A 15,000-nucleotide genomic window follows, 5' to 3' on the forward strand; every position below is an offset into this window, starting at 1 on the left:
GTTTGGCATCAGATGATATAAAACAGTCACAATCACGTCCTCATTTCATGAATTATTCAGCGGGAGATGAATTAATTTCGACTGATTGACTGGCGTCAGAAACTGCTCATCGTTCAGTCTCATCTTAAGTTGTCTTTAAAAATACGATGATCGTTTGTCTCATTTGTCTCTGACAGTAAATCCGAAACAAACAAACTTTGTCCAATCAGGAGCCAGAACTCCACAAAGAGGGCGGTCCTCTCTGCCTGTAAGTTTAAACTATTTGTCGGTGAATAAACGCGGCACAACAACAACAAAAACTGCGTTCATTAGATGACGTTAAGAGGAGGAAGGGGAATGTTTACAAGAGCAACGGGCAGAAAGTTAAAGGTCAAAGCTAGCTAAAGGTTAGCTAAAACATAGCTGCATTTTAGCCATAAGCTAAAAGATAGCGTGGAGTTAATGAAAGACAGCGGAAAGTTAGCAACAAGTAAACAAATAGACTGCTTCGAGTTGTCTAAAGGCTAACCAAAAGATGGTTAAGAGTTAGCTAGAGTTAGCAAAAACTTTGCCAATATGTAACCCAATGTTAGCCGTAATTAAGCCAAAAGATAGCTTAGTGTTATCTAGCAGATAGCTGAAAGTGACCTAAACGTTAGTCAAAACATTGTTAAAACCAAAATATGGTTTAAAGGTTATTTAAAGGTTTGTCAAAACATCGCTAAATGTTACACAAAGGACACCTTAAAGTGAGCTAACACTTAGCACAAACATTGACAGATGTTCGCCAAAAATGACCTGAAAGCGAGCCAAAAGATATTAAAAAGTGAATAGTCGAAATATGGTTTTAGAAGTTAGCTAAATGACAGTAAAGAGTTAGTTAAAATTAGTTTGCAAAAAATGTAACCAAAACATAACTAAATGTTAGCTATAAGTTGGCCAAATATAGCTTTGATTTATCTTTATGATAGCTAAGAGTTAGCTGAAAACCCTGGTTAAGGTTAGCCAAAATATGTTTTCCAAAACATAGCTAAACATTAGCCAAAACTTAGCTAATGACAGACGTGTTAAAAAAACCCATCTTGAATTATGAACTTGATTATATGGATTCACGTCTCCAGGGGGCGCTCTAATTTCTTAATAAAGATAAAAATAAAAGAGAGAGTTTCTTACTGGCCGTGGGTTAGGGTTAGGGTTAGAAAACCGAAGTTTTGTGACATTTTACAGATAAAATATTGATTGATTGATGAATAATGAAGACATATATGTAAGTAGAGCACACACACACACACACACACACACACACATCATTAAATCGTCAGAGTTAAAGTTTAAAGTGAAGCAGCAGCTTTTAATTATTCAGTCACCTTATATGAGCGGAGGCTGCTCTCAGCTACACACAGCATATATACATACACACATATATATATATATATATATATATATATATATATATATATATGTATATGTATATTCTTGTATGTATATGTGTCCAGTGGTCACGTCCCTGCAGAATTACGCTCTCTCCTCCGTCATCTATTTCTGTCTCTGAGTAGGAAGGATGGATGAACCGCCTGGAGGGAGAGAGAGAGAGAGAGAGAGGGAGGGAGGAGGTGAAAGTCTCTGTTTGTGAGGAGGAGGAGGAGGAGGAGGAGTGATACAGTGAGTGAACATGACATGGATGGAGGGAGTGAAGGAGGAGAAGAAGGGGCACGAGTTGACTTGTTTTAATCCGATAAATAACTGTTTATCAGATCATATCAAATGTCTTATTTTGTGAATTCTGCGTTTGAACTCCTGCGTTCAGATTGACCTCAGTGACACAAAGTGACCACACGAGGCAGCAGTAGACCAGCAGGTCCTGTGTCCCCGCGAGCTAAAATCACTGATTTTCTCTGTGGACTTTGGTGTGGGAGAGTGAGTGGTTTACAAACTTCAAGTCCTTTTTTTGATTATATTTTATTAATTAAAGGTGCCATATGTAAGAATGTGGCCAAAAACAGTTATTACATTCAAATTCAAAATACCGAGGTCTTTTAGGCTTCGTTTTCTGACGTTACTGGCAACCCGTGGTTGCTCGGCAGCTGAGACTCTACTGACTGCAACGATTGGTAGACGGCGGTAGGTGGCGCCACATGACGCCAAAACATGATTTCAAAACATAAACTTTTTTTAATGCAAATATTTTGTCTGTACTGTTGTTGTTGGTGAGTTCAGTTTGTTATATGAACATTATTCCTGAGTCTCTGTGACATATTAGGAGGATTTTATGGCCAGTTGCTTTAGATTTATTACATAATGCACCTTTAACTATTATTTTAGTTATTGGTAAAGAAGGTAAACTCGGCTGTAAACTCACTGCAGGTCAGTGATGGGACTGAGGTCAGAGGTCAGAGTGAGTCGATCTGTGGTCAGTCAGCGACTACGTCTTTTTAAAAACGCAGTGATTCATGGTTAGGAAGCAGCTGCTGCTGCTCAGAGCCAAACAGCTGCTTGTGCTGGATGTGGTGGTGGATACACACACACACACACACACACTGAGCTCTACTGGGTGCAGGTCAGCGGGCAGGTAGAGGACGGGTGCGGAGGAGTCGAGTGTAACTTCAAACAGCCTGAAGCTGTTTGCAACCACAGAAAGAAGATAAATAAATAAATAAAGAAGACAAATGTCGCCCCCTGTGGAGGACAAATGTAATGTCCCCTCAGAGAGAGAGAAAGGACTTGTCCACGCTGATACACTTTAGCCGCTACATGCTTTTTCCCAAAAGGTTTTTATCCCACTCCTAACAAGACCAGATGTTCAAGGTTATATGACTTTGAGACCCCTGGGTTAGCGTTATCTAAAAGCTAGTCAAAAGGTGGTCAAAACCAAGCTACGGCTAGCAAAAAAAGGTCAAACGTTTGCCAAAATAAGCTAAATGTTAGCAATAAATAAGCCAAAGGATAGCTTAGTGTTATCTAACAGAGAGCTGAAAGTGAACATTGACGGAAGTTAGCAAAAAGTTAGCTCAAGGTACACAAAAGATACCTAAAAGTTAGCTAAGAGTTAGTTAAATGACAATCGACAAGTGTTTTGGTTAGTTGTTAGTTTGAAAGGGTTAGCCACAACATAGCTGCATTTTAGTCATAAGTTAGCCAAAAGATAACATAGGGTTAACATTTCATTTAAAAATTTAAACAAATCGAAGCTAAATATTAGCCAAAACTAAGCTAAAAAGATTGCTAAGTTATCCGAGAGCCAATAAACAAAATATGTCCATATAAATAGTTAGAAAGATTTTAACAAAAGAAAGATTTTAACAAGTTAACATTACTAAACGTCAACAAAATTTTGCTAAATGACACAACATAGCTTAGTGTTAGCTATAAGTTAGCCACAACATAGCCTTTTTGCGTTAAACAAAACAAAACAAAAATTTATTTTTCTCTCTCAGCTATCGAAAAAGTTAGATCGCTGAGAGATATCTTGATATGATAGCTATGATAGCTTTAGGATAGCTAAACATTAGCCAAACGTGATGCAATTACATCAGTGACCGTTTACTGTGATGTCATCATTGACAGGTGGTTCATATCCATGTTATAACTATGATTTATCTCATCTTATCTTTCTCTGTGGGAAATAAAGGTGTCAGTTGTCTCCATGGTAACCGCTCACCGTCCTCCAACCATCTGACACTTTATATATATATACCATCTGACATATATACAGTAGATAATATCATTGTGATCAGTTGTTTCTTTGTTTCCATATCATCTTAATGATGAAGAGATTTAGAATTGATTGTTTCAGCTTCCTTTATATTAATATTTTCTGGCTTCTTTGCTCCATGTAACAAAGAAATCAGTCAATCATTTTAAGACATAACACACTGATCAATGTTTTTACACATTTTATGAACCAAACAATTGATTGATCAAATGAGAAAATAATCATCAGATTGATCGATAATGAATTTTCATTTGTTACCCATACACACAATGTTACACAGTGTCACACACATACACACAGTGTTACATTGTAACTTCAGGAGTTTAGGTTTAAAAAGACTGGAATTTACTGCAGTTGTTCATCATCTCTGTAGACGCTGACGATGCAGCGTTATACGTCACATCAGAATCTGTCACATTTATGACAAAGAAGTTTGATTTTAATAAGAAAGTACACACACACACAGACACACACACACACACACACACTTATACACACACACTGTGGTGCAGTTGCCTGCTGAGATCTTCAATTTCCTGTGAGCCTCACAAACTTCCTGTCACCTCATTGATTTACTGTTCCATTACTCTGCTTCTGTGTGTGTGTATGTGTATGTGTGTGTGTGTGTGTGTGTGTTCAAAGACCTGCATTTTTGGCTCAGCTCCTCACTAGAGTAATTACACACACACACAGATTAAGGATGAGCAGTAGAAGTTGTTGCCATGGTGATATCTGACTGACCACTGACTTTTTTTTATACTGCCCTGGTGCTAATGCTAAGCTAACTGCTCTCCTGGTGTTAATGCTAAGCAAACTATTGTCTTGTGGCTAATGCTAAGCTAGCTACTCTTCTGTGGCTAATGCTAAGCTAGCTACTATCATTGGGATAATGCTAAGCTAACTACTCTTCTGTGGCTAATGCTAAGATAACTACTCTCATTGGGCTAATGCTTAGCTAACTACTATAATTGGGCTAATGCTAAACTTACCACTCTTCTGTTGCTAATGCTAAGCTAACTAATCTCATCAGGCTAATGCTAAGCTAACTACTCTTCTGTGGCAAATGCTAAGCTAACTACTCTCCTTGGGCTAATACTAAGCTAACCACTCTTCTGTAGCTAATGCTAAGCTAACTACTCTCCTTGGGCCAATGCTAAGCTAACCACTCTTCTGTGATTAATGCTTAGCTAACTACTCTCCTTGGGCTAATGCTAAGCTAAGTACTCTTCTGGGCCTAATGCTAAGCCAAAGTTCGACATGGACACATTTTCTGACATGGACACATTTTCTGAAATGTTTCATGTTACGTGGTAAAGTCGTAGATCAGAAGTGGAAGGGACGTTGTAAAAGTAAAAAGAACAATTTTAATCTTGTGTTATTTTAATTTGAATCTCAGGTTAGCCGTTGATGGTGATAATAGATGACGGCGTTCTCCACAGTATTTTTGTCACACAAACATAAGAACAGGACTTGAAATATTTGTGTTTCCTCAGAAGATTTTTATTATTATTATTTGTTATAATTCAAACCTTTAAGTTAGACATAAAACTGTGTGTTCTGTGTCGTGATCTCACACAGAGATCTGAGTCTATTTCAGTTTCCTGTGACAGGGAGACGTTTTCACGCCTGCGGCTGCACAACGATCACTGTTCACGCTCAGCTGTGACTCGTGTGACGCGTTCCAGGAGAGAGGAAAAAAACAAAACACATTTCAGCCACAAAAGACGACGATATCTATCCCACAGTAAAGTGGTTTGTAAATACAGCGGTGATTAAAATCTGATTTTCTACAGAAAGAAAAGAAAATGTAGCAGGAGTTAACATCCAAAAATCCCAAAGAACAAAAGGAAAATCGGACTAAAGTTGCCTCGAGCTAAAATTAGCAGTAGCGACATCCGTCCAGTGTCTTCAGTCAGAAACAGTGACCAGAGCGTTATTTTTCAGTGATGTTTAAAAACAAACGTGTAGCACTGAGTTTGTAACTTTGGAAAACTTTCATGGAAACTGAGCACGCCAGCCTCAAGGGGGCGCTAACAGGGCGCTTACATCGTTCACTCAGTGCCTTTTTTTTAATTTTCCTTTTTTGTTTTTCAGGTCCAAGCCGAACATTGTTTTCTCTCCAGAACAGCTGCATGAGGTAACACACACACACACACACACACACACACACACACACACACACACACACACACACACACACACACACACACACACACACACACACACACACACACACACACACACACACACACACACACACCGGTCTTTGTCCATCATGAAAACACAAAAACACTGAAGTGTGTTTCTCATCTGTATCCATAGTTACAGCTTTGTGTGTGTGTGTGTGTGTGTGTGTGTGTGTGTGTGTGTGTGTGTGTGTGTGTGTGTGTGTGTGTGTGTGTGTGTGTTGTTGCCGTTTTCACAATTTAATGTCAGTTAGAGCAGCCAGAGGTCAAAAGGTCAAACAGAGCTGCAGCAGCTAACACGGTAACTGATTAGTTCGGCCTGATGCTGGCAACACAGCTCACAGCAGGAGGTGTACACACACACAAACACAAACACACACACCCACACACACACACACAAACAGCCAGAATGATGCCAGCGCCCCAGTGGGCTTCTCTCTCCCCCCTCCCTCCCTCTCTCTCTGTGGATCTTGTTTCGGCGGCGCCTCGCTGACTCTTGTCTGTCACTGGACGAACCTGGAAACTGTCCCAGTCTTCGTCTCCTCCTACAGATGCTTTTATCAATTCTTCTCTCCTTCTCGCCGAGACTGAGAGCATCTTTAAGAACGCGTTCACGTCTTTATCTTCACTGTTAGACAGACTTTTCCAACAGGAAACTAAAAAAGTTTGTTAACCACTCGCTCTCCCACACCGAACCCCATAGAGAAAATCAGTGATTTTAGCTTGTGCATGGACACAGGAGCCACTGGTCTACTGCTGCCTCGTGTGGTCACTTTGTGTCGCTGAGGAATGTCTAAATTAATTATTTTAAAAGCCGAATTGGAAAAATAAGACATTAGAACTAAGTGATGGAGGCAGCAGTGGATCAACAACTCCTGTGAACTCCTGTGTCTCTGTGATGTTAAAATCACTGGTTTTCTCTATGGGGTTTGGTGCGGGAGAAAGCAAACGGATCAATAAACACAAGTATCCCTATGGGACAGAACTATAGTTCAGACAATCACTTAACTCTAACAGTAAAAGTGTCAATATGGATTGTTGCTTTCCCGATTAATTAAGTACTGGTTTGGTCCAGAAAATGTGGGAAAATATTGATCAGTGTTTGTCAAACTTGGAAATGATGATGTTCCTCTGACGTCTTGTTTTTGTCCACAAACCAAAATGATTGAGTTTTTAATGATTTGTTTTGTTTTATGGAGCAAAGAAACTAATTAATTAATTTCAGCCAATGATTGGACTCAAATGGTAGATTTTATCTTAAATAAGTGAGGTCTTATATATTTAATGGAAGGTATACGTCAGCCTAATAAAGTGTGTGTGTGTGTGTGTGTGTGTGTGTGTGTGTGTGTGTGTGTGTGTGTGTTCTCAGCTGTGACCGTTTTAAACCTTAATGAACATGAAGCGATCATATAGACGCTCCCTGAATCATTTATCGTGAGCATGCGCGTGACGACGCGGCAGAGTGACGCCTCTCGTCGCGTTGACACTCTTTTTTTGCGCTGCTTTACTGATGACGATGATGTCACTCGTCGCGAACTCATCGTGAGTGTCTCAAATTCAATATTAACAACAAATCGCTGGACGGGAAACTGAACTTTGTAAACCACTCACTCTCCCACACCAAACCCCGTAGAGAAAATCAGTGATTTTAACTCACGGGGGACGCAGGAGCTGCTGGTCTACTGCTGCCTCGTGTGGTCACTTTGTGTCACTGAGGTCAATCTGAGCGTAGTATTTCAAATGCCGAATTGACAGAATAAGACATTTGAACTTAGTGATGGAGGCAGCAGTGGATCAACAACTCCTGTGATCTCCTGTGTCTCTGTGATGTTAAAATCACTGATTTTCTCTATGGACTTTGGTGTGGGAGAGTGAACCTGAGCGTCTTGGCCTCCATCAGACGTGATGTCATTTGTGTTTCTTCTTCTTCTTTTTCGCTGATGATTGAAGTTGATGAGAACATGAGAGAGAGAGAGAGAGAGAGAGAGGGAGGCACTCTCCCTCTCTCTCTCTCTCTCATAAAGTGGGAGGAGCTGATGGAGGTGTAAAAGGAGAAAGTGATAGAGAGAGAGAGAGAGAGAGGAGGGCGAGCAGCGGCTCAGCTGTTCTTACAGCAGTGTAGAGGCAGCAGTCGTCGTCGAGCAGCCGTTGCTACGGAGATTATGACCATGTCTGCCGCCGTGGTAACGACCAGTGAAGCGTCAGACTGAACCTGAGAGAGCAAGACAGCCGGAGCATGAGGACGAACGAGGTAGGAGAGACTGAGAGAGAGAGAGAGAGAGAGAAGGAAGGAAGTGAAAGATGTAAAGAGAAGTGATCAGATTTTTCTCTGCAGCGCTTTGTCTTTAGAACTGTACTACAACTGTACTACAACTATACTACAACTGTGCTACAACTGTACTACAACTGTGCTACAATAGTACTATAGCAGTACTACAACTGTGCTACAGCAATATTAAAACTGTACTTTAATAGTACTATACTACTACAGTAGCTTTGTGTTGTAACACAACTGTAGTACAATGGTATTACAGTAACACTACTGCATATTTACAGTACTACAATAGCATTACACTTGTACTGCAGTATTATTTCAGTACTACTGTATTAATACAGTAGTGCTACAGTATTATTACAGTAGTGTTACATTATTATTTCTGTACTACAGTGTTATTACAGTAGTACTATGGTATTATTTCTGTATTGCAGTGTTATTACAGTAGTGCTACAGTATTATTCTCAGTAGTACTACAGTGTTATTACAGCAGTACTACATTATTACTTCTGTAATACAGTGTAATTACAGTAGTACTACAGTGTTATTACAGCAGTACTACATTATTACTTCTGTAATACAGTGTAATAACAGTAGTACTACAGTGTTATTACAACAGTACTACAGTATTATTTCTGTACTACAGTGTTTTTACAGCAGTACTGCAGTATTATTTCTGTACTGCAGTGTTATTACATTAGTACTACAGTGTTATTACAGCAGTTCTACAGTGTTATTACAGCAGTACTACAGTGTTATTACAGTAGTACTACTGTATTATTTTGTACTACAGTGTTATTACAGTAGAACTACAGTGTTATTACAGTAGTACTACAGTGTTATTACTTTCATTATCAGATCACTAGCGTTGTCGATATCGTTACCGCCAACGTTGTCACTGACGTTGTTACGAACGTTGTCGTTAAGGTTACTAACGTTGTCGCTAGCGTTACTAATGTTGTTACTAACGTGACCGCTAAAGTTGTCACTAACATTGTCGCTAACGTTGTGACTAACACTGTTGCTCACGTTGGCGCTAATGTTGTCTCCAACGCTGTTGCTAATGCTGTCGCTAACGTTGTTGCTAACGGTGTTTCTACCGGCGTCACTAATGTCGTCGCTAACGTTGTCACTGAGCTTCACCGTGACCCGTTTTGTCGTCTGTATTTTTCTTTTTTGCGCGAGTAAACAAACAGCAGAGGGCAGCAGCGCGGCGAGCAGTGGGAGCGGCGGGCGGCGACGGCGGTAAATCCGAGAAACTCCGCGTGAAACTGTCACAGATCAACAGAGGTTTTCCCTTTCATTTCTCTGTGTGTAACGTGATATCACTGTGAACCTACACTGAAAACTTTCTGTCCTCAGAGTGGTGACGTGAGCGCACACACACACACACACACACACACACACACACACACACTTCAGGGAAACAGAAGCTGCTTCTCAAAGTCAAGGACGGATCCCAAAAAAACTGCTGAATTCCATCACGAGCGACTGTTCCGATGTGTGGAACCCTTTGAATTCTAGCGAGGATCAGATTCTCACTCTTAGAATTTCTAAAGAATCGTGTTTGTGTTTCGTCAGCGCAGCACAATTACCCACAATCCTCTCGGCACACGTTGTGTGCGCTTTACAGTGCGACAGTTCTCTCGCTTTTACCTCATGTTTGTTCATTTTCGGGGGTTAACTGTGCACTTTTTAAAGAAGCCGAATGAACCGGCAGCAGCTGGTGATCACAGTGATTTAACGCTTTTAACGATAAACTGTCACCGAGTCGCAGTTTTACTGAGGAAAACGTTAAAAACGACAAGATTTTCAAGCAGGTTCTGCAGACGGGAGCAAAGATGCGACTGTACCTTTTCCACAATCACTGACTCAAGCTTTAATCGTCTCTCTGTTCTATTTTTCCTGATAAAACACTCGTAGCAGTCCCTGAAGGCATCGTGGACTTAAACACCCTCATATAATGGGGAAAAAAAGGCTGAAGTATTACACTTTATCTCCCCCAGTATTCTTAGTTTTTGGGTGTTGTCCTCGTTTAAAGAAGCCGAATGAATGACGAGCAGCTCGTGTTTACAGTGATTTAACGCTTTTAACGGCAAACTGTCGCCGAGGCACAGTTTTACTGCGGAAAACCGTAAAATGACAAGATTCTCAAGCAGATTCTGCAGTCGTAATGTTTTCCACTGTGACTTGGGCTCAGATTTATGGACGTTAATTACACCAGAGATGTAATTAACAGTAATCAAAACTCTATGTGTGTGTGTGTGTGTGTTTCAGATGAGAGATTATGGAGATTGTCTTTAATCGCGACAGTTATCGTCATAATTCTCCTCTTATGTGTCGTTTACGTTCTTAAAGGAAATTATTTTTTAGTTTTAGAAGCAGAATGAACTGAAAGCAGCCCCTGCTTATTATAGTGATTCAGTTATTTTAAATCTTACAGTTAGATCTTCGTCATAATTCTCCCAAAATACATATAATTTTTTAATTTTTTGGGGTGTTTTAAAGAAGCCGAATGAAGAATAAGCAGCTCCTTTTTACAGTGATTTAATGTTTTTAAAGATATCTGTCACTGATTCACAGTTTTACTGAAGGACATTCTTAAAATGACAAGATTCTCATGCAGATTCTGTAACAGTTTTATAATATATATATTTTTTTATTGTGACTTTCAGAGCAGATTTATGGACGTTAATTTAGAGCGGAGACATTTTTCTTTTGGGGGGGGGGCAATTTTTAAGAAGCCGAATGATAAAAATAAAATCTGCTGATATGTTTATTGATAAGCGACAGGAAATATCAAATATGAGCCATCGATCACAGAGAAATGAAGAATATTGGCGTTAATGTTATTGATCTGTCCGTGTGTGTGTGTGTGTGTGTGTGTGTGTGTGTGTGACAGACTCTGCTCTCGCTCTCAGACCTCGTCGAAAGAGTTAACCTGTCGCCATGGTAACCGCTGCTTCTTTCGACTTTACATTGCGTCTGCTACTTGTCGGGTAAAGTAATGAGCCGACCTCTGACCTTTTCATTTATTTTCCCGCCACATGTTCCCGCTCTGGTGCTGAACAGCAGGCATTGTCTGTGTCGGCTCATGAATATTAATTAGCAGGTAGATGGAGGAGGAGGAGCCACGAGAGCGACACTGGTCTCTTTGTAAAGAGAAAACCAGTGATTTAAACGTCACAGCACACAGGAGTTGTTGATCATCCTGCGTTCAGATTGACCTCAGTGACACAAAGTGACCACACGAGGCAGCCTTTGGTGTGGGAGAGTGAGTGGTCAGTTGGCGCCCATGTCACGTTTGGCCTCGATGGCCACATGAAAATCAATAACATTAATCAAAGGTTATGTTTAGTTTTTTATTAATTACACGCCCGTTCAAAAGTATATATAACAATACAATTTTTGTTGTGTTTTCCTTTAAAAGTCAGTCTTTTATTCATCAAAAGAGTTGCAAAATGAATAAAAAATATAGTCAAGACATGGACAAGATTGGAAATAATGATTTTTATTCATAATAACAGCTGTGCAACATCATTGCACAAGGGTTTTCAAGGGTTTTCTAATCATCAATAGTCTTCTAACGCCATTAGCAAACACAATGTACCATTAGAACACTGGAAATGGGCCTCTATACACCTATGTACATATTCCATTAAACAGACGTTTTTAATACATTAACAATGTAAAGAGTGTATTTATGATTCATAATAATGTTATATTCATTGAAAAAAAGTGCTTTTCCCTCAAAAATAAGGACATTTAGTTTAATTACATGTATGATGTTAATAATATAACACAGGGTGTTTGCTGCAGACGCTGTTTACAGGAGGAAACATTAAAATCAGGATGCAAATGTGTACCGAGTCGGTGTGAGCAGAGCTTTTCACTAACAAACGAACAGTTCAACAGGACGTGACCAAATATGGTCGTTCACATGACGCAAGCAAGAAATATTCTTTTTTTTTTCCGTTTGTTTTTTTTTTTTCCAGAGGTTGAGAATCCTCGGGTCAAGCAGTTGAGCGGTTGAATTTCCCGGGGGGAGTCGGCGGCCATGGCGGGCCGACTCCTCCTCCTCTTCCTGTTCGTCTCCGTGACGCTCGGCGACGCCCACTTCCAGCGTCTGAAGCCCCGCCTCCAGAGAGACCGACGCAACATCCGTCCGAACATCATCCTGATTCTGACGGACGACCAGGACCTCGAGCTCGGTCAGTGACTGTAAAAGTAAAAACATCAGTCTAAAGTAATACTTGAGTAATACTTCTTTTTATAAAATTACTTAAGTAAAAGTACTTCAAGTTTATGACATTTACTGTATTAAAAAAGTGAGGATTTAGGATTGAGATTTGTAATTTGTCCGACTTCCAACATAAATGGAACGCACCAGTTGCGCAGCTGAAACAGGTTGTCGTAAATTTGAGTGCTGCATGTGTGTGTGTGTGTCTCCGCAGGATCGATGCAGGCCATGAATAAGACTCGGCGCATCTTGGAGGAGGGCGGGACTTCCTTCTCCAACGCCTTTGTGACCACGCCCATGTGCTGTCCGTCACGTTCAAGCATGCTCACGGGAAAGTATGTGAAACAAACACCATAAACAGTCGTCTGCGTTTGCGTAGTAACTCGTGTTTTTACCACGAAACTAAGACTTCTGACCTTCACACACACACACTGATGTTTTGTTTTCGGTCGTCTTCAGGTACGTCCACAATCACAACACCTACACCAACAACGAGAACTGCTCCTCGTTGTCATGGCAACGGCAGCACGAGCCACGGACCTTTGGGGTCTACCTCAACAGCACTGGATACAGGACAGGTACACACACACACACACACACACACACACAGTTTATGCAAATAAAAAACAAGGTAAAACTCTGGATCCGACTGGTTTGTCTGGTGTAGAAAATGGCCGCCCTTGTCTGAAGTACGTTTGAAAGTCTTATTGTAAGGCTTTTTTTCCCATTGTTTCTTGTTTTTTGTGTCTTCTCTCCAGCCTTTTTCGGGAAGTACCTGAACGAGTATAACGGCACATACGTCCCGGACGGGTGGAGAGAGTGGCTCGGGCTGGTGAAGAACAGTCGCTTCTACAACTATACGCTGAGTCGCAACGGAGTCCGAGAGAAACACGGAGCACAGTATCCACAGGTAAAGATTGTCTTTTTGAGGTTTTGTCTTCTTTATAGCTATGTTTTTGTTTACTTGTAGCCATCTTTGTGTAGCTGTAGCTACTGTTTGGCTAACCGTGAGTTAACTTTTGGCATTTTTTTTGCTCCCTTGCTTCTACTTCTTGCTCACTCTTGGATAACCTTTTATCTATCTTTTGGCCAACTTTTAGCTAACTTTTGGCTAACCGTGGTATACTTTTTGATGGCTTTCGGTTCACATTTGCCATAATTTGACTTTAAGCTAACCCTTTAGCTATCATTTGGCTATTGTTTAGTCATGTTTTGGTTTACAGTTAGATATCTTATCGCTAACTTTTAGACAACATTTAGATTCCTGTTAAACTATGTTTTGGTTTACTTTGGGCAAATTCTTTAGCTACTGTTTGGCTAACTTTTAGTTCATTTTTGGATACCTTTTGTTTGCTTTTAGATTTTTTTGTCTCACTTGCTTCTACTTTTTGCTAATTCTTTGCTAACCTTTTATCTATCTTTTGGCCAACTTTTAGCTAACTTTTGGCTAACCGTGGTATACTTTTTTGATGTCTTTCAGTTTACCTTTAGCTATAATTTGACTTTAAGCTAACCCTTTAGCGATCGTTTGGCTAATGTTCAGTCATGTTTTGGTTTACAGTTAGATAGCTTATGGCTAACTTTTAGACAACATTTAGGTTCCTGTTAAGCTGTGTTTTGGTTTACTAACATCTACATTAAATTCACTAACATTTGTGTTTGTGTGCGTTGCCAGGACTACCTGACCGACCTCATCACGGCCGAGTCTGTCCGATACTTCCGCTCATCAAAGAGAGTTTATCCTCATCGTCCAGTTCTGATGGTTCTGAGTCACGCGGCTCCACACGGACCCGAAGACTCGGCACCTCAGTACAGCACGGCCTTCGCCAACGCATCACAACACATGTAAGTACACACACACACACACACACGCTTAACACAAAATCTCTATAATCAGTCTGAACAAAAAAGCAGCTCTGTTCTGATAAATCCTCCTCACATCTACTGTGAAACTAGAAAAACAAAGAAACCAGAAGTGTGAACGTGACAGTTAAACCTTTGGCTATAATTTAGTCTTTATTTTTGCTAACCATTTGGCTAATCCTTTATCCATCTTTTGGCTAACTATGATGCTTTTTTGCTTTTGCCCAATTTTGAGTCATCTTTTTGGTGTACTCTTCAATATCTTTTGGCCAACTTTTAGCTCCTTTTGGGCTAACCCTATCTATCTTTTAGCTATCTTTTGGCTAACTCTGATTCACGTTTTTCATCACGTTTAGCTATAATTTGAATTTTGGCTAACTCTTTAGCTATAATTTTCCTAACATTTTGTCATCCTTTGGTTTAATTTGAGATCTTTTTTGGTTCGATAATTCTTGGATATATTTAAGGTAGCCTTTGGATAACATTTGTTTACATTAAGTTATCTTTTGATTCACTTTTAGCTAGACTTTGACTGTCTTTTTTGCAAAGTTTTGCCTAGGTTGAAGGTGTCTTTTGCTGTAACTTTTGACGACCCTTTAACCAACTTCCTGTCCATTGTTGCCATTAGCTATGAACACGTTTGGTGGCTACGGATCAGAATATAGAGCTGTTTAAACTTAATCAATGACAGCAGCTTTTAGGAGCATGTGTTTCCTGTCATACAGTTTCTGATCAGGTGTTTATT

General features: G+C 40.1%; 1 protein-coding gene across 4 annotated transcripts in view; it reads left to right on the forward strand.

Moving 5' to 3' along the window:
- sulf2b (sulfatase 2b) overlaps positions 1 to 15,000 on the forward strand; it is a gene marked incomplete at its 3' end in the record, with an annotated part of 34,110 nt that overhangs the window by 6,927 nt on the left and 12,183 nt on the right. For 3 of the 4 annotated variants that reach the window (XM_083894798.1, XM_083894800.1, XM_083894801.1), the window contains exons 2-7: positions 5,786 to 5,828; positions 12,148 to 12,363; positions 12,607 to 12,727; positions 12,852 to 12,970; positions 13,151 to 13,302; positions 14,068 to 14,237. In XM_083894798.1, the coding sequence (XP_083750924.1) occupies positions 12,210 to 12,363; positions 12,607 to 12,727; positions 12,852 to 12,970; positions 13,151 to 13,302; positions 14,068 to 14,237 (716 nt within the window). In that variant the 5' untranslated portion in view covers positions 5,786 to 5,828; positions 12,148 to 12,209. Of the gene's footprint in view, positions 1 to 5,785; positions 5,829 to 8,042; positions 8,129 to 12,147; positions 12,364 to 12,606; positions 12,728 to 12,851; positions 12,971 to 13,150; positions 13,303 to 14,067; positions 14,238 to 15,000 lie in introns of those variants that run through there. The other variant, XM_083894799.1, reaches the window with a different exon arrangement.

Source organism: Microchirus variegatus, assembly GCF_963457635.1.
Source record: "Microchirus variegatus genome assembly, chromosome: 9".
Lineage (NCBI taxonomy): Eukaryota > Metazoa > Chordata > Actinopteri > Pleuronectiformes > Soleidae > Microchirus > Microchirus variegatus.